At 37.8% G+C, this 23,865-nt stretch overlaps 2 protein-coding genes across 2 annotated transcripts in view; one reads left to right on the top strand and one right to left on the bottom strand.

The window, feature by feature from the left end:
* SLC30A7 (solute carrier family 30 member 7) overlaps nucleotides 1–22,024 on the top strand; it is a 39,646-nt gene extending 17,622 nt beyond the window's left edge. Inside the window, exons 8-11 of the mRNA XM_060774016.2 lie at nucleotides 1,031–1,166; nucleotides 13,279–13,369; nucleotides 14,264–14,413; nucleotides 16,690–22,024. Of these exons, the coding sequence (XP_060629999.1) occupies nucleotides 1,031–1,166; nucleotides 13,279–13,369; nucleotides 14,264–14,413; nucleotides 16,690–16,737 (425 nt within the window). The 3' untranslated portion in view covers nucleotides 16,738–22,024. The remainder of the gene's footprint in view (nucleotides 1–1,030; nucleotides 1,167–13,278; nucleotides 13,370–14,263; nucleotides 14,414–16,689) is intronic.
* Nucleotides 22,025–22,604: 580 nt separating this feature from the next.
* The window catches only part of DPH5 (diphthamide biosynthesis 5), a 39,541-nt gene continuing 38,280 nt past the window's right edge, over nucleotides 22,605–23,865 (bottom strand). The window contains exon 8 of the mRNA XM_060774019.2: nucleotides 22,605–22,838. Coding sequence (XP_060630002.2) covers nucleotides 22,633–22,838 — 206 coding nt within the window. The 3' untranslated portion in view covers nucleotides 22,605–22,632. The remainder of the gene's footprint in view (nucleotides 22,839–23,865) is intronic.

The following is a 23,865-nucleotide window of genomic DNA, read 5'->3' as shown; positions in this document are numbered from 1 at the left end:
GGGCCAGAGGTAGTGCAAAATAAGCCATAGGGGGCCAAGCAATGGGGCCTGTAGATGCTCATTTCCTGAGCCAATTGGGGAACTGACCAGCGTAATAAGTAGGGGTAAAGGGCCAGATTCTAACTAGTTTTCTAATTGTTTTATTTTTATTATAATTGCTGTTTAATTGTACTTTGTTTTATTCTATGTTGTGAATTGCCTTGTGTCCCATTGTGAGAAAAAGATGGGGCATAAAGGAAATCAATAAATCATGTTTTTCTCAAATTAAACAACACTAAAGGCAATAGGCAAAAGCTTTAAAAATCTGTAAAGGTCATTCTACCTTTGGATGTGTTATTAGCAATAATATCTTCAGCTACCAGTAGAGGGATCCACAGGCTTGGTTTTAGATAGCTGCTATGAGGATTGATTGGCTTGACACTTGCCCAGATTTGTGCGATCTGCTGGAATTAAAGTATGAGTAGTTTATTTGGCAAAATAATTTGTGGCTGGTACTAAAAAAAAGAAATACTGCAGCTCAAAACACAAGGGATCTGGGAAATTGTTTTCATTTTGCTAGTAAAAACAGATTAGCCGTGGCTTGCAGTCTCCCATATTTTTATCTTCTTTATATCTTATAGACGGAGAGTTTTTATTTATTTTAGCTGAAGCTGTTCTACAGCAAATGGTTTACTTCAGAAAAAACTGTCCCTTGTTTCCAAACATTAGAGGCCCCAAAATGCGATCATTTGGAAATCTTAAGTATAGCCCTTTAAACAGAGAGATTGATTTGAATGGCCCAGGGATATTGCTGACATCTTTGAAACATAAATAAGAGATTAACTATGGCAAATATGGAACTAGATCCATGTTTTGGGAAGAGGCAGTCCATAAATGGGATCCTTATAAATGAGGAAAATATTCATAGGGCAAATTATTGTTTGTTGCCACGTCAAGTATCATCATAATCCCTTATTTAAAGCCCCAGTGAGCTTTGATGTTGAGAAAACACATTTATACTCACTCTCATCTCATACATGTTTTCTTGTAGGTGTATTTTTGCACATTGTTGCTGACACACTTGGAAGTGTTGGTGTTATCATATCTGCACTATTGATGCAGAACTATGGTTTAATGATAGCGGACCCTATCTGTTCAATGCTGATTGCTCTTCTTATAGGAGTAAGGTAAGTGCGATATCTTCATCACATTTTGAAGACTTGGGAACTGGGACAACTAATTTTACAGATCTCATTATCAACTGCTATAACTATGCAGCACTTGTTAATTTCATTGCTTACTGTTTTTTCCCATCTTGTAGCATTTTGTTTCCATACCTAAAATATACTTTCTCCTGTCAGTAGACAGTTTTTCTTGCACATGTAATTTTGTGTATTTTAGGCTTGTAAAACAGCCTTTCTGACCCACATTGTAGAATGTCTTCCCTGTTTTGTGTGGTTTATATAAGCAATGTACTGTACTACTAAATAGAGCAGAATGGCCTCAAATTCAATGGAGCCCAGCCTGCTGGCACACAGTGTGTAGTCTTCACTGAGCTAAGCTGCCAAACTTCTCATAGAAAGCCGCTTAGTGTCTGTATTTGTCTGCTGAAGCTTCTTGCTGTCATTTTAATAGGACTTCTCAAGTTTAAGCATCTCACATAGCAGTGGATATTTGAACCAGAACAGTCTTGAAGGTTCACATTGCTTTCTTGCTATTGTTGCTTTTCAGGATTGGTAATGGAAGCTCACAATGCAGCCTACATGTTTTTCAACTGTACAAGAGTTTTTTAGTAGGCAAAATGTGAAGAAACACATTTAAAAAGCAGTTTAAGTGAGGTTAGGATTCTCAACATGTGTTTGCAGTATTCCAGATTTCGTACTGGAATTAATATGATTTTTGTAGAAAGTGATACTTCGCTTTAGATAGTGATAGAAATTGAGTATCTTTTATCCAAAAGCCTTGAAACCCAAAGTGTTTTGGATTTTTTTTTCAGATTTTGGTATACCTGTTTTTGTATATATTGTATATAATGAGATATCTTGGAGATGGAAGCCAAGTCTAAATGTGAAATTCATTCGTGTTTCCTATATAGCCTTAAGGTAACTCTATACAATACTTGTAAAAACAGTTACATAAAAAGTTTCAGGTTGAGTATCCCTTATCCAAAATGCAGTAGCGCAGGATTTTGCAGAGAACACAAGCACATAGCAATAAGGGTATTAAAACTAGATAGTTGGCTTTCTGTTGATTGTAATTAAATAAATACTCTTCTTTAGTATGGGGAAAAACCTAAGTTTTAACTGTTTCACTTGTCCAAGGCATTACATGTAGGAGTCATGTCATGTATCTGTGAAAATGGGGAAAAAAGGTTTTCAATGTGCTGTGATTGTTAATGTTAGATATGTAACTTACCAAATTTTGCATTACAGTGTATGCTTGTGTCAGTTTGTGCTGTAAAACTTCATAATACATAAAATAGTTATTAAAAGAACCTCGCAACATAACTTGCCAATATATATATATAAGTGCTATAGGTCTGCTTCTTGTGCAAGAATGTCATGCTTTGTCATTGAGAGGTAGCACGGCTTCAGCAGCTTCAAACCAAGACAATGACACTGCACTATATCAAAACGGAACTTGTTATGAAAGTATAGTTATGCTGACATTTATCTTTAAAGAAATGATCCACAAGTCAACAAAACACTCAGATTTTGCTGTCATCAGCTTTAGACACCAATGTGTCGTTCAAAACACAGCACTGGTGTTGCGTTGTAAATGGCTAGAAGCCAATATTGCCAGTGGGATTTGGGTCGTTCCCCCCCCCCCCCCCCCAAACAATATACAATTTATGGAGTTCATTTTCCTATAGCAGTTTAAACCAGAGCAGAGACAGAATAGCATATACAACCATATTTCCCCCTTCTCCTCCAAGTCCTGCCCATACACACTTTCTATAGCAGCAAGCAGTTTATACTTGACTTTTTGCAGAGAAACACCTCATCTGACACGCTACACTTGGAGACAGGCTCACTTGCAGATCAAGGAGAAATAAAATATCACATGCAGGGAATTGGAGGAGAATACCACTTCTCGGATTGTAAGTGCGGAGGCAGGAAAGGCCTCCCCCCCCAACCTTTTATGCAGCTCTTTCAACCTTAAATCACTTAGACAGAAGACTATGGGGCAGAAGGGCACAATCTGCCTAAAATTGAAAGGCATTGTGGTAGGAATTTGTAGAATGCATTAAGGATCCTCATAATTCAAGCACTGAAAATAGTTTTGAGGCAGATTTATTAGGGTTTATGTTTTTGTGGTCGGTATACCTTTCATAAAATTGTGTGTTGTCATTAATTGGCAGATGAGTCAATTAAAGAGTGAGCTCAGAAGCCATGGACCATGCTAGTGATTGCGATGATAAGGTGGTTTCGCTATTGGTAATTTTTTTCACCTTTAATAGTGGGTTCACAGATTTCTCAAATAACATGCAAACATGTTAGTCATTTATTAGACACCAAGGAAAGAGCTTATACTGGTACCTAACTTTAGCATAGTTATGTTATGAACTTACAGACTTCCTCTATTTTGATTGTGGAGATTGCGTAATGCTGATCAATGTTGATGATATCTTTAGAATAGATCTGAAAACATTGAAGTCATTACATTTTTTGGCCAGACTTCTGATGCACTATGCTGACAGTTGTACTTTTTTCCAGGTTTGCACAGCTATGTCAAGGAAAGACAGGGAAAACCATTGGTTCGAAGCAATGGTTCGAAGCACTGATTAGTGCAGGCATGGGCAAACTTTGGCCCTCCAGGTGTTTTGGACTTCAACTCCCACAGTTGTTAGGAATTTTGCCCATGCCTGCTCTAGTGTCTGTTTTTTACTGCTACTTTCTTTTACAGCTATTGTGTCTGCTGCCCTTATCCTTCTAGTGCCATTTCATATGTCAGTATAGGCCACTGGATCAACAGAATTCTGACCCTACAGCAAGGTGGGCAAATCTGGCCCTTCAGGTTTTTTTGACCTATAACGTTAAGCAGAGGCCCTGCTCTCGATCCCACGACCATCACGTGTGTGATTGGCGGGGGTGAGAGAGAGGGCCTCCTCAGTGATTGCCCCTCGGCTATGGAACTCCCTCCCTGGTGAGATTAGATCAGCCCTCTGCCTCCTGTCCTTCAGAAAGATAATAAAAACTTGGCTGTGGGACCAAGCCTTTGGGATAGTTCAATAAGGTAATAACAGGAAACCACCCAGTATGGCTGGACTGAGATGGTTTCAACAATTTGATTTCAAAGTAGATACAACTGATTTTAATGTTTGTGTATATTTATAGTTTGTTTTATTCTGGCATTGAATGTTTGCCGTATATATGTTGTGCTCTGCCCTGAGTCCTCTTTGGGGTGAGAAGGGCAGACTATAAATGCTTTAAATAAATAAATACATAAATACATATTGTTGGTTTTGCTCTAATACCCAGGAACTGGTCAACACTGCTGGTGAAACACTAGTGTTAGTAAATTGGAAGAAGGATATGAGCTGCCAAATATTGGGGCAAAGGAAAAAATTGGATTATTCAGTTTTGTGGCAGGAAACATCCTTAATTTACTGCAGGCATGGACAAATGTAAGTCCTTCGGGTGTCTTTGGACTTCAACTCCCAGAAATCCCATCTAGCTTACCGACTGTTAGGAATTGTGGGAGGTGAAGACCAAAACAACTGCAGGGCCAAAGTTTGCCCATGTCTGCTCTACAGTGATGCTTGTATTTTTATAGTAAATTAGAATAGGAATTATGCTTCCCTCCTAGCATTTTACATTATTGACTATCCTGGCTAGAATTGTTGAGAGCTGCTGTTCAACCAATTGGATTGATTAATTCCCACTCTTGCAATAATTAGGCACACTAGATGACTTTTCAGTTTATTTTTACACCTTTGATTTAATGTGATATCATTTAATTTTAATGTTTTTACTTAACTCTGCACTTGATCCATTTTTTTACTGGAGTTTTTGGCGTTTAAGATGATTTGTTTCATTTATAACCTATCTTTTTCCTTTCTTACAACAAATTAAAATGAAGTAGCACTAAAACCTATTTTGATAAAAAGTTTTTGAAAAACAGTGAATAAATGTGTTTAAAAAACACTAAATTCATAGTCTTAAAACACAGTAAACTTATTGAAAAGAATAATAGTGAAAATGCTAATTCTTTGATAGTGAAAAGATATTAATATCTGTGTTAAATGTGGCACTAGTTTACTCTTTATACCTGGGGTGTGGCCATACTGACATTTCTCCCCCACCCTCCATTTTTTGGCTTATGAAGCAATCCTCACTTAGTGAAGAAAGAAACTGATTAAAAATAAAACAACACACATTTGATTCCAACTGTCATTAATCAATGTCACTGCAAGGCAAAAGTGGTTTTCTTGTAAAAAAAAATCAAATCACACCCGTAAATATACATAATTTTAGGATGTGCAGTTGCCTAATTATTTTTTATTTTTATGCTAGAATGATTCTATGGAAAGGAAATGATTTTGAAATTCAGCTGGGGCCCATATTAGGTACAGTGTAGGCCAGGGCTGGTTTCATATATTCAGAATAGATTGTTTTCTTTCTTTTCTTCTTCTTTTTTTGCAACATCTATGTTAAATAAATTGCTGACAGTCTTAAATTTCTGTTTGTGGTTTGGATGCAGTGTATGTGGTTCTTGTCCATAATCTTCAACTTTCTATCCAGTGCTGACCTGATCTTATCAAATTCTGGATATCTTTTACTCCAGTACGTTACTATTCATAATTGATGCAAGCCGAATCTATTGCTTTGTGCCACAATTTGTTTCATAGCTTTATGAAAGATTTCTCATGAGACTGGAATTGTGCAAAGGGAGAGTAGGAACATGGTATCTTGCCTCTCCAGCATGGCCCTTTTGTCAGTGTTACAGCCACCCATGCATTTAGCAAACGTTTCCAGTGAGCAGCTTGCTGTAGTCATATAGGCTCTCTGAAGTTTATATAATTTTCACAGCCCATGCAGAAAAGCAGGCTGCATATATTAGTTATCTCCCGACATTTTTGCAGATACTGACTTTGCAGCCCATGGAGGGGCATAGTAGTGCTGGTTACAGGGATATTCCAAGAGAGATGTAGCTAGCTAGGTGCACCATGGCCATTTTCCACGTTTCTAGTTTCAGGAAGAGAACACCAGTTGGACAGTGCTATTATAAAATACTTAACCAGTATTTTAAATATGTCATGATTCATAGCAATAGATTTAGCAATCCTATTAATGTTGGGAAAGGAGCACTTGAGTAGGTCTGTGAAATTTCTAATTAGAGATGGGTTTTTATCTCTCTGTATATGTGTGTGCATGCGTATGTATATATAATATTCCAAATATATTTTCTTTTATTACCACTTTCACCACTTTTCAGCATTGGTCTAGCAATCCTCTCTTGAGCTAGGAATCATGCTGCCCTTACACTGCTTCAAAATGGCAATATAACCTGACTAGAACCAGAAGGCAACACTATAAAAGGATCCAACCCAGGCCTGATCTACAAGACACAGCTTATAGATGGCTTTAGTGACCTGGCTCAGGTGTAATACTCAACTTATGCTTGGGGCTGCATAAATGAAAATTGGAAGAATACCTTCCACATGATGGTTTCATGCCCTCCTTTCTGATTGTTCAGATCTTTAAAACCAGGTGATTTGTGAAGGGCCATATTGATAGTGGGGATATAAACATGCCTGTAGTTTCATCCTGGATATCTCTGCACACTGGGCATAATTAGAGACCTCCATATGATGAGGGCCTTAGAGGAGTTGATAACTTTGGTTGACTGAATATGGTTCTACATCTTATCTGATGATTGGCAGGTTCCCTTTAGAGATGTTCATGTGAAGGCAGAAAATTGCTTTGTATTGTCAAAACTGGTTAACTGTGACTTATCCCACAAATCAGAATCCCCATGACATATTTGTCTGAATCACTTCAGTGTGAAGATGAAACATTGCTTTCCTTGGCCTAATTGTCTTTGTCTAGATTAACTGGCTTCTCAAAATTGCCTCAGCATTGCATACCAGTAGTCATCCATGAAAGCTTCACTCTAGCCTATATATGCAAATGTTATGCAGTCTACTCACATAGGTCCTTTATTTTCTCTTGCTGTTGTTTTCTTCAGTCTGGAGCAAGTGCTAAGAATAGGAAAGAGAAGTTGAAGTGGGTGGTGTCTCAAAAGAAAATACTTTAGTTTTCCTGTACTCACATGACTAGTAACTGAAAAAACAATTATCAAGATAAAGAGATAACTTGGCCACACTTTTTATCTGACTCTTAAGTTGAGAATCCAATCTCCCCTTGGAACAAAATGGATTATTTCCCAAGTTTTCCTCACTAACTAAATTCATTCAATTGGAGCAAGACAGATTGCATGACATATAGGAGTAAGATCCAATGGGAGTAGAGGGACATTACTGTCCTATTTGATACAATGATGTTCCATTGCTTCGAATGGGCACAGAGTAAAGAACAGGACAAAGTCTTTGGGTATGGAAGTAAAGCGTAAACACTCATTGTGTGAAGTGATGGGACTCTCCTCCCTTCCCCTTCCTGGTGCTCTTATTTCAGTCTTATTTAATACGATCAAAGAATTGCTCTATTATATTTAACTGAATTGCAGTTGAGAAGTTTTCAGTGACTTTGCCAGCTGAAGATTCAGTACTCTGATACAATAGATTTTCAGTTAACTGGCACCCATGAGGATTAGTAGATAACTGCATAAATGTAGTTTCTGGTTGTTTGAGAGTTACTATTGAAAATTAGCCTAACTAATCCTATTCCCTTTACTATACCATACCATAAACTCTGTACTGACTTGATATTAATGCAGAAATATAATGAGTAAAAACAAATAAAGACAATCTTAATGTAACACAGTTTTATTGTATTATAAAAACAGCTTCATGAATGCAGTATGGCATTTTAGTTAAATGGCAGTCAATAGACTTTTCAACTCAATCAGCATCACTGACCTAAGTGTGGGCTTACTCGTGGCACATCAAATTTGAATTTTGAAAGCGAAAATATACTGGTGTAGAGTCCTTATGACCATCCAAACTTAGGCCTTCTAAAATCATACCAAGTCTTTAATTAATAGTAATGTAAAATTTTCCCTTTAACCAAGTGAGTTGTTAAGATGTATACATCTCTTGAAGAGAAGAGAGAATAGTGCCCCTTCTTTGCTCTGATACCATAACAACAGTATGTAAAAGGGTTGCTGGCACCTGGTTTTCTCTGTTGGTGTTGTTCTGGTAACACTGATCTGCACGTGTCTCACGTGTCTCTTGCTTTCTCACTGTATAGCTGTTCTTAAAGTAATTGTGGGCAGCTTCGGTAAATCCGCGGCCAATGTCTGCCTCTGTAGACATGCAATTTGTTGTACTGGCTGCCAAAGCCACATGTGAAGTCCCCTTTGAGTTTTGATGTTTTAGAAGATTGAGAGGACTTTGGGGGGATAGTTTGTGCAAAATCACTGCTTGTAGAGGCTGCAGAAACAGGCAATGACTGCTTGCGGTAACTACTACTACTGAGGGTCGTCGAGATCAATACAGAAAACGCCTAAGAGCCACAGCAAAGACACTTTGGCTATGGTACCTATTTCTTATCAGTGCAACAGCAATATGAATAGAAGGTGAGGGTGTTGTGGTCATGGACTTGGGATGTTTGCAGTGGTATTATAGATCAAGCATCAGTAAACTTTGATCCTCCAGATGTTTTGAACTTCATTTCCACCAGCTGTTAGGAATTGTGGGAATTGAAGTCCAAAACACCTGGAGAGCCAAAGTTTGATGATGCCTGTTATAGATCCTTAAGTTTCTTTTTAGGAGCCAAGTCTGGAGGAACATTGCTTTAATCGTTGCCTCTATTTCTGGTGAACAAGCCGTAACAATAGTTCTCCCACTTTCTTGGAAGCCTTGTTAATAACATTGCCTGTGTTTTCTCCGAGATAATGCAGTGCTGGAAAACAAAGGACAGTTCAAGTGTATACTATCTTCTGACATTGTTTATGAGAGTCAGGTGCTGTAGATGATTGGATATGGTCCAACATTCGTCATCCCTCCACAGTTGAGGTATACCTCAAACTGACAGAATTTATGATTTTGCAAGGAGCCATGCTCAAGTTTAGGTTGATACCATGGATCTGCTTTGTACATGTAATGAGAACTTGGCATGTCATGTCTGGATATTCACTAGAAGGTGACAGTGAGCAATTAATATTTAATGAAAAAAATTACGGATTGATTTCTTAGGCCTTTATTTGGAGTGGAAAGTTCATCGGCCTGGCTTGTGCCCCATATTCGGCAAAGAACTAAGCATTTCTTTAATATGTCTTCTGCTTGGTGCACTTCTAACCACTGACCAGCTGTCTTCTAAGCCCTTGGTGAAAAGGTTTTGCAGTATGACGGCTTGATACAATTTTCTCCTTCTGTGGTGACATTTCACCACAAATTTGGAATAAAAGCTTATGAGGTCATCTAGCAAAGTTTTCTGAGGTTCCTTATACACTGATGAGTCCAAAGCTTCTAAAAACAAAATCCTGGAACCTTTTGGTGAAAAAATAATCCCTCTGACCGACTTGTCTCACACTTCTCTTAAATCTCATTCCAAGGCCTGTTATATGGTTCTTACTCTTAACATGGCTTTGCGTGGGATGTAATGTATATTGTGGGATGGGGTCTGAGGGTAATAGAGATACTTTGCCCGCCACCAAATCTAAGCATATCTGGTTTTGGCATGGCATTGATTGGGTTTTCCAAGCAGTACAAACAGCAGATTTTTAAGACACTAAACTCTGTATAAAAAATTGTGGCTGTTAGGTGGGTGATTTGGCTTCTTTGTTTTGTCCTCAGACATATTTCTCATGTGAAATGCATCTGAGGAAGATTTAAAGCCCTAGAGAAAAGTGAAGGGGCAGCACACTAATTCATTTTTGTCGTCCCAAGAGTCCTTAAGAGTTCCAGGATGTGACCATGGCAACAACTACTTCATGACCACCTCTCAAATGTAGTGCATTCTTCCCGCTCTAGTTACAACACATTATGCAGGCTTTAAAATAGTTCTGAGAGCACTCCTTTCAATGTAGAAATGTGTACTTTGAGATTAATTCAGTGATTATAGGCTATGCCTCTTTATACTGAGAAATTTTGTTCTTTCCTGGCTTGTTGTTTCATTAAACATATAGTTGTTCTTATTTAATCATCTTAACATATTTGTGGAACAGATAGAAAGTTTATAAGGCAGCTACCAGGTGTTTTGCACTGGGTTTTTGTTACATAAAATATATAAAGAACAGAAGGAAATCAAATGGTCCCGTTTGCACATGTCTTTCTTTACATACAGCAGAACAGTCTTATCTGGATGGTATAGTTCCCATACTGAAGTTAAAGAAATCCTAGTATTCTAGACAGTGAAATAATGTGTGTTTGCTGTTTAAACCTTTCAACATGGAAATGTTATGTCTCTTCTGGTACAGTGATATTGTCACTTTTACAGTTAGCAGAAGAAGGCCCTAATTGCTTCCAAATGTTCACTGTTAGAACTCTGCTAGAGTCCCTGGATTCCCTTATTTCAAGAAATGCAAAGCTGGCTGTTTTTGTTATTTCATTATGTCTCAACCAGTCCTTACTAATTTTGTTTTATGGTCGTTCCCCTCACATTCTCCACCCACTGCTTAGTATCTTGGATCATAAGGAAAACATTTCTGAAACCAGATAAAAACGCAAGAATGCTGTTTGTGTTTCTTACGAGTTTGTATGACTGTTGTAATTACTGTTGTAAGTGATGTTAGGCTGCAAGAATCAACAGTGATGTTTTAGATCAACATCATTTCTGCCTTATAGACTTGAGAAAGAGGCATAGTCTTTTTCCGGACCTTGTAGCTAAGCCTATTTCAATTTTTTTTCCTTATTTTTAAGAGTGCAAGGAACACTGTACGGGTTGCATGTTTGTAACTGCTTTCTAAAATGGGGGAAAGCTTGTGGATCATGAAGAGAGGTTGGAGGCATAGAAGTCTGGATTGTGCTTTCTTCACCCCAGCTGTAGCTGAAGTTTTTCTTTCCATAGCCATCTCTTAGAAAATGCCTTTGTCACTTGTGAGCTTTAGGCTGTTATTTGTGGGTCCCTCCCGGCACTTTCATTCTAGTAAATAGTGCATTTTTCATTTTTTTTTAAATGGTGTAGCTGTTAGTATCTTGACTTAAGCTTATGGATGGAAGAAACCTCATAGTCACACATGCAGTTGGTTTGCTTTGCCTTTGTGAGAATGCATACCAAACTGTAGGTTTTCTATTAAGTGTTTACCATTTCATCACATTCAGGAAACTATGGTTAAAGTCTTTGGAAAAACATTGAGTCATGGTTTAAAGGGGGTTTAATAGTTGATGATGTCCTATTAACAATTTTTTTACAGTTCAGATGAAATCGGAAAATATAGCTATTAGAATATTTGTTGGCAAAGTAAATTAAGAACAAAGCAGTTTGCTCATATTTATTATTTAATTTAATTTATTTATTTACCATATTTGTATACCACCTTTCTCAGCCCGAAGGCAACTCAAGGCGGTCTACAGTCTGCAACAATTCGATTCCCCAATGCCATAAAATACAATTAAAAACATTAGCATATAATATAAAAACATACAAAACCAATAAAAGCATATATCATCAGCGTCTCCTTGTTAAAATCATTGTCCAGTCACATCGTCCAGTTGTTCCGTTGTCTTATATTTACCTGTTACACTGCATTTGCGAACGCTTGTTCAAAAAGCCAGGTTCTGACTTTTTTTTACAAAATGTATAAAAGAGAGGGGGCCAATCTGATATCCCTAGGGAGGGCGTTCCATAGTCAAGGGGCCACCACTGAGAAGGCCCTGTCTCTCGTCTCCGCCAGACTCATCTGTGAAGAAAGAGGGATCGAGAGCAAGGCCTCCCCAGACGATCTTAAAGTCCTAGATGGTTCATAGGAGAGATATGTTCATATTTCGTTCGTTCATATTTAGCCTTTTAAGCTGATATATGATTAAGTTACACATGTTTTATTACAGTGAAAGGGAGCCAGAGAAAATGAGCTTGTATTGTCTGTATATCATGTACTGTTTCATGTAGTCCTTTTTCATCAAACTATCTCTGGATTAGTTTGTATTTTGAGTGACATAGATTCAAATACATAAATACAACCCATAATTTTGATAGCTAGCACTCCATCAAGCCTACTTTGAAGGAATAATAATAGTACTGAAGATCTTCCTTGCTGCACCAGACTTTCACTTTGGGAATGCCAAAAATATTTATTGTAGCAGGATATAATTATATCATTTTTTCAGCCATTGTTATTGTTTATGTGAAATTTTAGGACTTTGGGAATATTCTGTATACATCGATCCTACTAACAGTTGGATGCTTTTAGTAAAACCATATGTATAACCTATGGCATGTTTATTTTCCCTCAAAGATCAATTTCAAGGTTGGCATTGTGTCCATGGCTGGCAATTGGACCAGTGCCCATAGTTACATTGCCATGATTCCCAGGGCAACACTTCATTTTGTTGCTGTTTAGTGAAAAATCATCCCATGAGCTTGATCTGAACTTTGTACTCGGTTTTGACTGCAAGATCCCCTTTGAGCATTTTGATCAGATTACTTTCTGGGGGGAAAAACTTGTTTCTAACTCTATGAGAATCATTCCCAAATTTGTCTTGCTGATGTAAAAGCTTTGTCTGAAGTGGTTCATTTTGTGGATACACATCTAGCTTAAGAGTTACATTAAAACATTGTGATTTTAGAGGGAGAATTGTATTATATTTGCAATGTATTCAGCAAATCATTTTTCACGTTTATTTAGTTGACGAGTGACTTGCAACTAGAATATTGTAGTACTAGCTTCAGTCGACAAAGTAGAGCTGTCACTTCGTAGTCTTCATTTTGGATTAAAATGCTTTTTCTGTTTGTGTTTAGAATGCCTTAAAATAGTTAGCTTAATTATTTAAAGAAACCAGAGTTCAAGAATTGTGTTCAAATGAATTCATAATAGGGACATAGAAAATTCAGAGTTCATTTACACTCATTTAAGCTTTTTTTGTGGTGAGGGGTGTGTCTTTTTGATGTTCTCGTATTCCACTGATTTGAAAAGGAATTTGTCTTCATTTGTTCTTTGATTAAAGCCAAGAACTTTATTCTAACCTCTGTAATTTTGTGCATTGTATTTTTAAATCACTTTTTAAAACCTTTCTAGTGTTGTTCCACTTCTGAGAGAATCCATTGGGATTTTGATGCAACGAACTCCTCCCTCCTTGGAAGGGGCTCTGCCTCAGTGCTATCAAAGGGTAAGTCAATTTCTTTTATTCAAAACGCATTCCTAGACTACAGAGCAGCAAAAGTGTACAATCTGAAGGATATTTTCCCCTTCCTAATAAGTGACCAAAAAGTAACATGCCATAACAAAACTAGCACGCTGATGAGATAGATTTGTGATCTTTATACAAGCTGTTACTTGGTGTACATCAAGTGCATTGGATCATTCCAGGAACACTCTTGCCAATTCTCTGCTTTCTGTTACTTGTAGTAATCATGTCCAGTATTTTTCTGGTGTCACTAGTAGTTTCATAGCTTGCACAGACAATGACAGTGTTGTGGGCCTAAAGATGGAGTGGTTAGGAAATTATTCTTGTTTAAAGACCTAGTCATGTAATGTCTTGTGTGCTGTGTCTCAAACATCCCTCAGTATACCATACAGTAGCAATAGGTGCTGAAAGAGAATATCATGCCCTTTATAAAATCTCAGTTTGCAATTTTAAAATATTTATATGTGCTCTAACAGCATGAAAGCTCATTTAGACCATGGAATCATACATCCAAATGATGTGCACTACAACTCACAGCATTCTTGGTATTGATTATGCTGGCTGAAGCTTAAGTGAGTTGTCAGTCCATTGATTTGATCCCCACACCTTAATGGTATGACTGGAACTGGGTTTTTTTTAAAGAGGAAAGTTGAAAAAGGTCTCTTTCCCCAGAATAGATTTTAAATTGTTATTTACAATCTTTGGGAGACAGTGAAATGTGTTTCGGTTCATTTTATGTGCTGCTATATTAAGTTGTTCACATTGCATTGGAAAAAAGTACATGCATGTATGTAGCATCTTTGTGTGGCTATTTTAGATAATAGATTTTTAAAAAATCATTTTGAAAGAAGGCTAAACACTGCCTTTCTATTTTAGGTTCAGCAATTGCAAGGAGTTTACAGTTTAAATGATCCCCATTTCTGGACCCTCTGTACTGATGTTTACATAGGGACTCTGAAACTGTTTGTAGCTCCAGATGCTGATGCAAAGTGGATTCTGAGCCAAACTCACAATATTTTTACTCAGGTATGATACACACACACACACACACACATGTTCTTTTTGGTCTTGGTTATCTATGCAAATGAGTGTGTACAAACTGTTCAATGTATTTGGAACCTGTTGAAGCTCTTACATAAGTATTTAGGTGGTAATCCAACCTATTCTATGCATATCATACCAGAAGGCTTTCGACCAAAACCCTAAACAGGTCACTTACCTGGAACTGTAGTTCATTGAGTGCCATTGCTAGTCATATGCATTCAGGGCAAAAGGCATACTGTTTTCATCTGACGCCTCATTTCATTTACCTGAAAGTTACCTGAAAGGGGAGGAGTGTTTTCCGTTACATTTGGCAGATATTAGGCCCATTGGCTACAATGGGAAACTTTAAAGGCTCAATCCTTAGCCATTTTAAGGCATATCTACATGAAATCTACCTCAATTTACAACTGTAGACCTATCAGGTTTCAAAAATATTAACCAATCTACTGATTTTTTAAAGAATTATTTTAAGTTTTAAACATAACATTTTTAAAAATAAGACAAACCACAAGAGAGGGTTCTGGGAATTGTAGTAGCTGGTTGTGTCCATTTTCAGCCAGTTAGAGCATGGACATCACCAGGCTTTTTAACTGGTTGAGAGACACACAGAGAAAAAATTCTACTCCCATCATGCTCTGAGAGGAATTTTCAGTGGCCACCCTATACCGGTGGAAAAGTGAGTTCTAAGGGCCTTTTCTGGAGGAGAAGGTAACTTTCCAAGCAAAAATGGAGGCAGTTTCTTCTGCTGGGGAGAAAAAAAGACGCCATAGATCCCCCTGCCTCAGGTCTTTCCAAAAAGGCCGTCTCTCTGAATTTATTTCACTGTGATTTGGGCCCATCTCTAGCTATTGCCCTTCTTAACCATTTAGGAATGGAAAATGCCATGTTTTAGAAAAGTCTCGGGTTTTTCCCCTAGGCATTTGTTTTCTACACATATGATTCCCGTGTATCACATGTCTTTAAACATTTGACAAATTTATTTGCATGAACTACCTACATTTTGACAGAAATCCTAATTCTCTTTGTGTGGGACAGCTCTAATCCTACAAAGAGTGATTCTCATAGTAGTCTTTTCCCCTGAGACTTTGGGGTGTTGGTGCAAGAAATCAAGTTGTCTCACATTTTTAAAATTTTCAAAGTGGCATCCTGATCTTTTCTTTCTTAGTCTTTTAATATTAAAAGATGTTTTTCACAGTTGAAGGACTATTGATGTTCTTTGTCCTTTAGTATACTTGAAGAATCGAAAGACCAAGAAGGAAAATGAAAGTTACCCACCAGTCACTTGGCATTGGATTGGTGTAATTAAGGGTTCTCTTGTGGTATTAGGTACCAAATGTTGGTGTAATTCACAGGGGCAATTACTTCCATTCAAATATTGACCTTTGATTTAAAGAATTACAGGGGCAATTACTTCCATTCAAATATTGACCTTTGATTTAAAGAATCTACTGCAATTCACATTAGTTCTGCTATTGCAAGTCATCCTGCCAAAACATGGGATATGAACATTTCTGGGTTGTTGTAGGTTTTTCAGGCTCCTTCCATGCTCTAGAAACATGGGCATCTAGCCCGAAAAACCTACAACCACCCAGTGTTTCCAGCCATGAAAGCCTTCGACAATATGAAAATTTCTGTCTGGAATATTAATTGCAGTACACATTCGGTAGTTGTGCCTTCCTACATCTAAGACATTTAAGATGGTGAAGGAAATAACTATCGGAGAATATATATTACCATTAGAAAAACCTTTATTGTATCAGGACACTGGCAACCTCTGGTTTGAGCAGGACAACTGCTGCAGCCCAAAATCGTAACTCGTCCCAAGTCAAACTGCATGTGTAGTTTGTGATTAGCTCTCCTGACATTTATATTAATATTTTAAAGCAGCTGTGAGGATGAATTTGACTGGAATAGATGTGCTTTGTGTTGTGTTTTAGTTCGTGATGGTCCTTTTTAATTAGTAACTATTACATGTATTTAATTACAAATCATTTTAATATCTTTACATTATTCAATTATTCTGCATGTTTTAGATTGTTCAAATTATTTTTATTGTTTTAAATTTTCAGTATTTTCAACTAATTCAGTTGTAAGCTGCTCAGAATAGGATGGAATATAAATATTTTGATGATGCAGCTTCTGAATTCCTCCACCCTGTATGGATATGTTTTCTTGTATTTGAAATGGGATATGTTTGGGATGTGGAATGAGATAATGTCTCAGGTTTGTTTTCTGATTCAGCTCTTCTTATGTTACAGGCTGGAGTGAGACAACTATACGTACAAATTGATTTTGCCGCTATGTAGCGAATATCTTGGACGTTTCCTTTGGACCAAAGTTTTTTTTTAGTGCTGTTATGATTCAAAACATTGTACCTTCTTCAAAACAGAGACCCTTTTCTCTCTGCAGCTGTCCAAAAATGGAATACACTGCTGCCTTTCGGCTAGATGAGGAGAAGGGCACCGTCCTGGACTAGTTGGGCTTGACTTTCAGCCCCAAACTTTTGTGGATTATTTGCCGCGTTTGTTCCTGCAGCAAACGTAATAATAATGTGGTACTGCGATCATTGGTTATGCTTTTTGTGAAGCTCCTGAAGTTACTGCTCATTCCCATGAAGCCAGTGTTACACAGGGGGAGGGGGGGTTGTGCACGGATAAAAACAAAACTTAATTCTGTTTATAATGTCACAGTGCTTTGACATTCAACAACGTAACTGTATCTAAGACTGTTTGTACTTTGCAAACTTTATGAACCAAACCATATTGGGTTTTCAGAGTGCCTTTATATCAAAATATCTGTCAGCACAGATATGAAACATTGGGTTTTTTAATTAACTTTCATGGTTACTACTTGTCTCCAGGAGGATTCTTGCTTTGTGGATGGTGTGATGGTGTAATGGTGTATGTTGGATACCCTTTTAATTATTACATTTTGAACTTCTGTGGAGGCGATACTTCAATTTTACAATACAGAGGAAAATCATCACACAAACCTTGTTTACAAAATACTTTCACTACCATAAAGTGAATCTTATGCTGACAGTAATCAGAAATTACTGTATATGGCCATTTTACTAGAAAAAGTTGCAGGAATGTGGTGCTACCACTTGATATCTCCTTATTTTTCTTCTGTTGTCTGTAGACTTGTCACAAGTTTTTATGATGTACTTGAAAGGAAGGATGCTTTCCTGTAATGCCTCTTCTTAGTTTTGTCAGCTGATTTGGTAGCTGGCAGATTAACAGGGGAATGGACATTTTTATATTTCAGTCAACAGAACAGCCAAGATTTTACTACAGATTCCACATCCATAATTAATAGTTAGAAGGAATTTGGTCTTATAATCCTATGAATATTAAAACAGAATATTTCTTCAGAAGTCCTGTCAGTATATGCAATAAAACACATTCATTTTAGTGCTCTTTATCATGAAACATAAATGAATTTGCTGATCATTCCCCCACATTTAATATTTGAATTTGTACTACCTTGTAAGAGGATCCCCAAAGTTTTTCAGGTAACTCTTATGACTTTTAATCATCAGGGCCAGTATTGCAGTGTATTATGTATTGCTCAGTAACAATTAGTCTTAAAGTCAACATCTTCCCTTTTCTGTATTAATGAGATCCTTTGCAAGCAACATAAGTTATAATAAAGTAGTGGTTCTCAACCTGTGGGTCCCCAGGTGTTTTGGCCTACAACTCCCAGAAACCCCAGCAAGTTTACCAGCTGTTAGGATTTCTGGGAGTTGAAGGCCAAAACCTCTGGGGACCCACAGGTTGAGAACCACTGTATATAAGGTATTTCAAAAAGATGGACCCAGTTTGCAATTGCTGTATCTCTGCAATGAAACTCTTACCTCTGTGAAATGGTGAGGCATAGGGTTTCAAAGGATTACTGCTAGAAACCTCTCCCAGCACACAAGCTGCCCCTGGCTTCAGTCATTTGTAAAATGAACATAAGGCCTAATGAAATGTTCTCCATTTGCACGGTTTTTTTTAAAGATTTGTTTCTGGCTCAAAGTGGTTAGTAAAACTCGATAACTCATTAAACCGTTTGTAACTTTTTGTGTGATTCTGACATGTTGCTATTGTGAAATATACTGGGTCAATCATTTTGAAACACCATGTATTTTGTGGGTTTATCTGAAAGGACTGATGTAAGTTTAAGGTCTCCCTTAGTATCACTGGTAAATTTATCCTCTTTATCAGAACTGTAATATTTGATGGAAAGTAATTTCCATTTTTACTGATCAGAAAAACCAAAAGTACTGGTTACATTAATAGAAACTACTCATCCATCTTTAACTCTCCTCCTTCTCTAATGCATTTTGCATGGACCTTTGTGATGTCAAGGTTGCTTACTAGAAAATGAAGATTGGTGTGAACATGGCAAACCGTTTCTCAATATACAGTTTTTAATTTTAAATGAGGAAAAACTTTTAGCTATTTAAAGGTTGAGTAAGTATCAGCTATGCCTAAAATGGAAGTGTACTTTCTCTGCAAAAATGGACTCTAATGTGACGTTTCTGTTTGTCTTGGAATTATGCTTTCTTATAATTTTTCAAACTCCTGTTGGTTCTTATGTAATCTCTTACTGGATGTTTAATTTCTAACCAACACTTTCTTAATTTAGAAATGCCAATGTTTTGATACAAAATACAGATTCCAAAGATATGTTTTGGCCCTTACATTTGCATGGACTTGTACCTAGGCTGCATTTGTCTTTTGGGAATATTACCATGCTGCTAGTTTCCATGGTTTCTTGGATTAGTACAGTGGTTCTCAACCTGTGGATCCCCAGATGTTTTGGCCTTCAACTCCCAGAAATCCTAACAACTGGTAAACTGACTGGGATTTCTGGGAGTTGTAGGCCAAAACACCTGGGGGCCCACAGGTTGAGAACCACTGGATTAGTATGTCAAAACGTGGGCATTTTGTGAAGTGCAGTTCAGTGCAGTTCAACAGCACATTGGACTTAAAAACTTTGGGAAACATTTGTGCCATTCTTCCCACACAACAGTAAACTCATTTTACACATTTAGATCTTGCAGTTTATTACTTGCTGGTAAAACTTAATAAAACCAGTCCCTTTTTATGTGAACTGATCCTATGTCAGAACTTTGCTTTACGTTACTAGATTTCTATGGCTGGTATCAGCATGTGACAAGGCATTGGGTGTGGCTGCCAATGAGAGAATGTACATTGCTTAACCTTTTAAATAGTATTTAATTACCAAAAGGCTCAACCCTTTTGCAAGTGGGTAGTCCTTTATGGTTGCTAACTACTTTCTACCTTTTGGCAAAAATTTGAACCTTATTAAAGTATACTTCGCCAAATGTGGAGGTTTGAAATTTCCTTTGACCTAACACTGGCATCAGAGATTAAACAGGGTTGCTGTGAGTTTTCCAGGCTGTATGGCCATGTTCCAGAAGCATTCTTTCCTGACATTTTGCCTGGATCTTTGGCAAGCAACCTCTGAGGATGCCTGTCATAGATGTGGGCAAAACGTCAGGAAAGAATGCTTCTGGAACATGGCTATACAGCCCAGAAAACTCACAGCCACCCAGTGATTCCAGCCATGAAAGCCTTTGACAACACAGAGATTAAACAGATACACTCCTTTGACACCACCATAGATTCTGTGCAGCAGGGATTTTATCCAACATGCAAGTGTACAAATGTGTTTGCAATTCTCAGGCTACACCTTCAGTTTAAGGAAAGCAGTATCTCAAAGTGGGATCTCATTTTTAACCAATATTTGGTGCAAGACATAAAGGAGAACTCACTGTGTACTGAGATTGGTGAGCTGTACTTCATTACATGGTTGGCCCACTTTCTAGGGCAGATGCTGCTGCAGATGGTAACAACCATAGCAATGAAAATCCTTTGCTAATAAATTGAGCATTGTAGTGCATTTGTAACTCTACAACAGGAATGGTGGCTGCCAGAGTCTCTGGTATTGCATTGGCTTACTGTGAACCTCAGATATTTTAAACGTAAGCTCTTTTGGGAGTTTCAGAAGCATTCTCACCATATTCTTGTTCATCTGGAAGGTTTCAAGACAGGGATAGGTGGCTCCCAGATACCCCTATTTTTTAAAAAAATCCCAAAGGCCCCAGTTTCACCATATTTTTGGGCTGTTACAGGGCCATTTTAGGCTCACAAAATACCATTCCACAGTGACTCCAGGACTACTTCTCATGAGAGGAAAAAGTCCTTCTTTAGCCTCAGATATGGCCCAGATAGTCAGAAATATTACTCATTCCTCCCTTGACAACATTATTCAAAAATATTTATTTCAAGAAGGTATAGTCCGACTCATCAAGGTTCCCTGGCTGGCCAATGTGAATTCCTCAATATTTGCTCACTCCTATTTTAATTCTGGGAAAGGCCTCTGTTTAAATCAGAAAGTTTGTGAAAAACAAGCAAGTGTTCAATCAGTTTGGGGAGTTGCTCAGGTCCCTCAAAAGAGCCCACCCCTTCCCTATAAGAGAGAAAGGGTTAAGACTGAATAGTGGATGCTAACTGCACTTTACCAGGTGAATAGTCCATGAGGAGATAGAAGTCACTCAAGCTCCATCTAGGTAGTTAGTTATTCAAGGGTTGGGATATAATGCAAATAAAATTTACAATTCTATTTTTGAGGGGAAATTATAATGTGGTTTCATTTTTTTTTCAAACATGACTGATGAAATCAGTGGATTTTTATATGTTTTGTCCAATAAGATAAATGTTTTTGAATTCAGTTAAATGCATTATGTGCTTTTTGCCTGGAAAAAAGAATTTATTTTCTATGTAACTTTTTAAACATTCCTACAACCTGTCCTGTTTTTCTATTCTGACCAGATCTTTAGTCTTTTTGAAATTGCTTTCCCACTCTAAATCAGGGATGAGGGAAATGTAGTTCTCCAGTTGATGTTTGATTGTAACATGCATTAGCTCTCCCTGTTGGCTCTGCTGGCTAAGCCTGGTCAGAGCTGTAGTCCAATACCAACTGGAAAGTTACTCATTCCCTATTCCTGTGTGTCCAGAGGGCCCTATGAAAATGTTTGGACCACATGCCACAACTTTGGCGAGAAATGAAAATACTAGTAGTTATAAAATACCGTCCTCCCCAATTTGGGCTCAATTCTGTGTGTAAACTGTTCAATAAAAACAGTGTTTCAATATTTCATATCCAAGAGTTGTTGCCTTGATGAAGTGTTTGTATGGTGATCCAATTGCCAAAATGTATATTACTACTATTGGATTGGATTGTCCTGCTTAGAACTTGCTGGCTGGGAAAATATTGCTAAAGCTCTGTTACCTAAGGGGCACCTAAAGTGGGATTTCACTGTTTATCAACCTTGTATTCTCTTTCCAAATTCAAAATGTCTTGACTGGTGCAGTTTTAGGACTTTGCTGCCATGATGAATATTTGGGAATTACTAAAGTTAGTAGCCAGTTTGACTTGCCCTAAGTGCAATATTGAACATTTTAATGCATCATTTTTTTTCTACTTGAATACAGTCTCTATGAAGTATTTAAACAGCAACTATGTCTGAGGTAATATTTGGGATCAGTTTTTCCTATCAATAAACTTCTTTTTTCCAAAGTCTCGTTGTGCATCTCGTTCCTGTAGCCAAAATACCTGATACTCAATGTCTTGAATGGCAACAGAAGTTACAGGTGAACTGCTCTAGAGCTGGAGAAGACAAGAGCCATCACTCTTTAACTTGGGTGGCATCCATTATCTTGGAAAGTCTTGATCCAACACATACCTCAATAACTCACTTTTTGTTGGGTTGTGCAAGTCAGAATACTGTGCCACTTTTATGTAAGAACTATTTTTTCCTCAAAGTCACCTGTTCTGTGCTGCACAATATAGTGGTCAGTGAGGAGTAGCATGACATCTTGCTGCTGGGATCTCTGAAAGACCAGTAGGAGGCCTCCAAGAATGCTTTTAATAAAGTTTATCTGCCTATAGAGTTGGAGGCTTCTCTCATAGCTGACGGCCATTCAGTGCCCCTATAAAAAAGAATGGGCAGCACTGACAAAGGTGTGGAGATGGAGACATCGGTACAAATTTGCCTGCAGAACTTTTACGCAATGTCTCTCCAATGCAAGGCCTCGACCCTTCTTTTCAAGACCGATCTCCACTATTTGCCAGCACTGTACATGATTTAGATCATAGATTGTTTGCAGAAAGTGTTTTTTTTTATTTCAGGAATGTTGAAAGATGGATGTATCTATAGCAAAGAGTTTCAGCATGTCTACTTCCAGCGGATGTAAAGTTCCGGTTATGATCAAAGAGTGCAGAGGATCACCCAATATTACTGTAGTCATTTGCTGCAGCGTCCCCGATGCAATCTTTTGGTCTGCTCCACCTACTCTTGCCAAGCCAACACACACTGTATTTTCTGTAACTTCTGTAAAAAAACAAAGGATATTAAGGAAGTATGCTTGAAAAAGCTGGTATACTTAGCATAGTTACACAAGAAGTAGTGCTGCTCCCCTCCTCCATATGCTGCTGTCACAATAGTGTTGAGATACTTAGGCCTCTGTACAAAGGATGACAGTCATTGGAGGCTATTACAGACAATTCAATACAAAAAGAATCACAGCATAATTTGCAATAGGATGTGGTAGACTTGTTAAGGGACCAGCCCAGGAAGTAAGTTCTTTTTCTGCAAGGTATTTGTGTTGCAGGTTTGAACATCAGTGAGGTAGGTAGCAATTCTCGTGCAGTGACTGAGTGACTACTGTGCCTGGAAAGGTTAGATTGTGCCCTACTGGTAATTTGGGAAGTTGCAGAGAGGCTGCAATCGAAGGAACAGGGAACATTCATGAAATATTTAGAGAAAATTACACTGATTGAAAGTTGTCACAGAATTCTATTTCCAAGTGTTAAGTCTTTTGAGTAAATAATTGCAGCATTATTGTTAGAGGTATTGTTAGTATAAAAACACTGCATCAGGTGAAATTAAGGGGTTAGCAAAGTAAAATAAATTGCCATCATTTTAAAATGCTGTCTTATGGGAAACATGCTGGAAGTGCCCAGGGAATCCAAGGTTGTATGACTCACTGTTCAGCTCTTTCCCTTTATAAATGTCCTTTGTTCTCTTGTGTTGCTGCTTTCAGTGATATAGGGATAGCTAATTCATGCCCCTATACCCTATCGCCTACACAGTATACTGTGCCTCCAATTTTAATCCCAATTAAACAATGTCCCTCTATGAGGTACCGAATGCTCATTGTCATTACATCTACCACATCATGGAAGGCAAATGAATATATATCATACTTATGGGAATTAAGAGCCCCTGGTGGCACAGCGGGTTAAACCATTGAACTTGCTGACTAAAAAGTTGGTGGTTCAAATCCGGGGACCAGGGTGAGCTCCTGCTGTTAGTCCCAGCTTCTGCCAACCTAGCAGTTTGAAAACATGCAAATGTG

This window comes from Anolis sagrei, chromosome 4, assembly GCF_037176765.1.
Source record: "Anolis sagrei isolate rAnoSag1 chromosome 4, rAnoSag1.mat, whole genome shotgun sequence".
In the NCBI taxonomy this organism is placed as follows: Eukaryota; Metazoa; Chordata; class Lepidosauria; order Squamata; family Dactyloidae; genus Anolis; species Anolis sagrei.
Note: the sequence above shows the minus strand (reverse complement) of the source record. Positions and strands in the feature narration are given on the sequence as shown.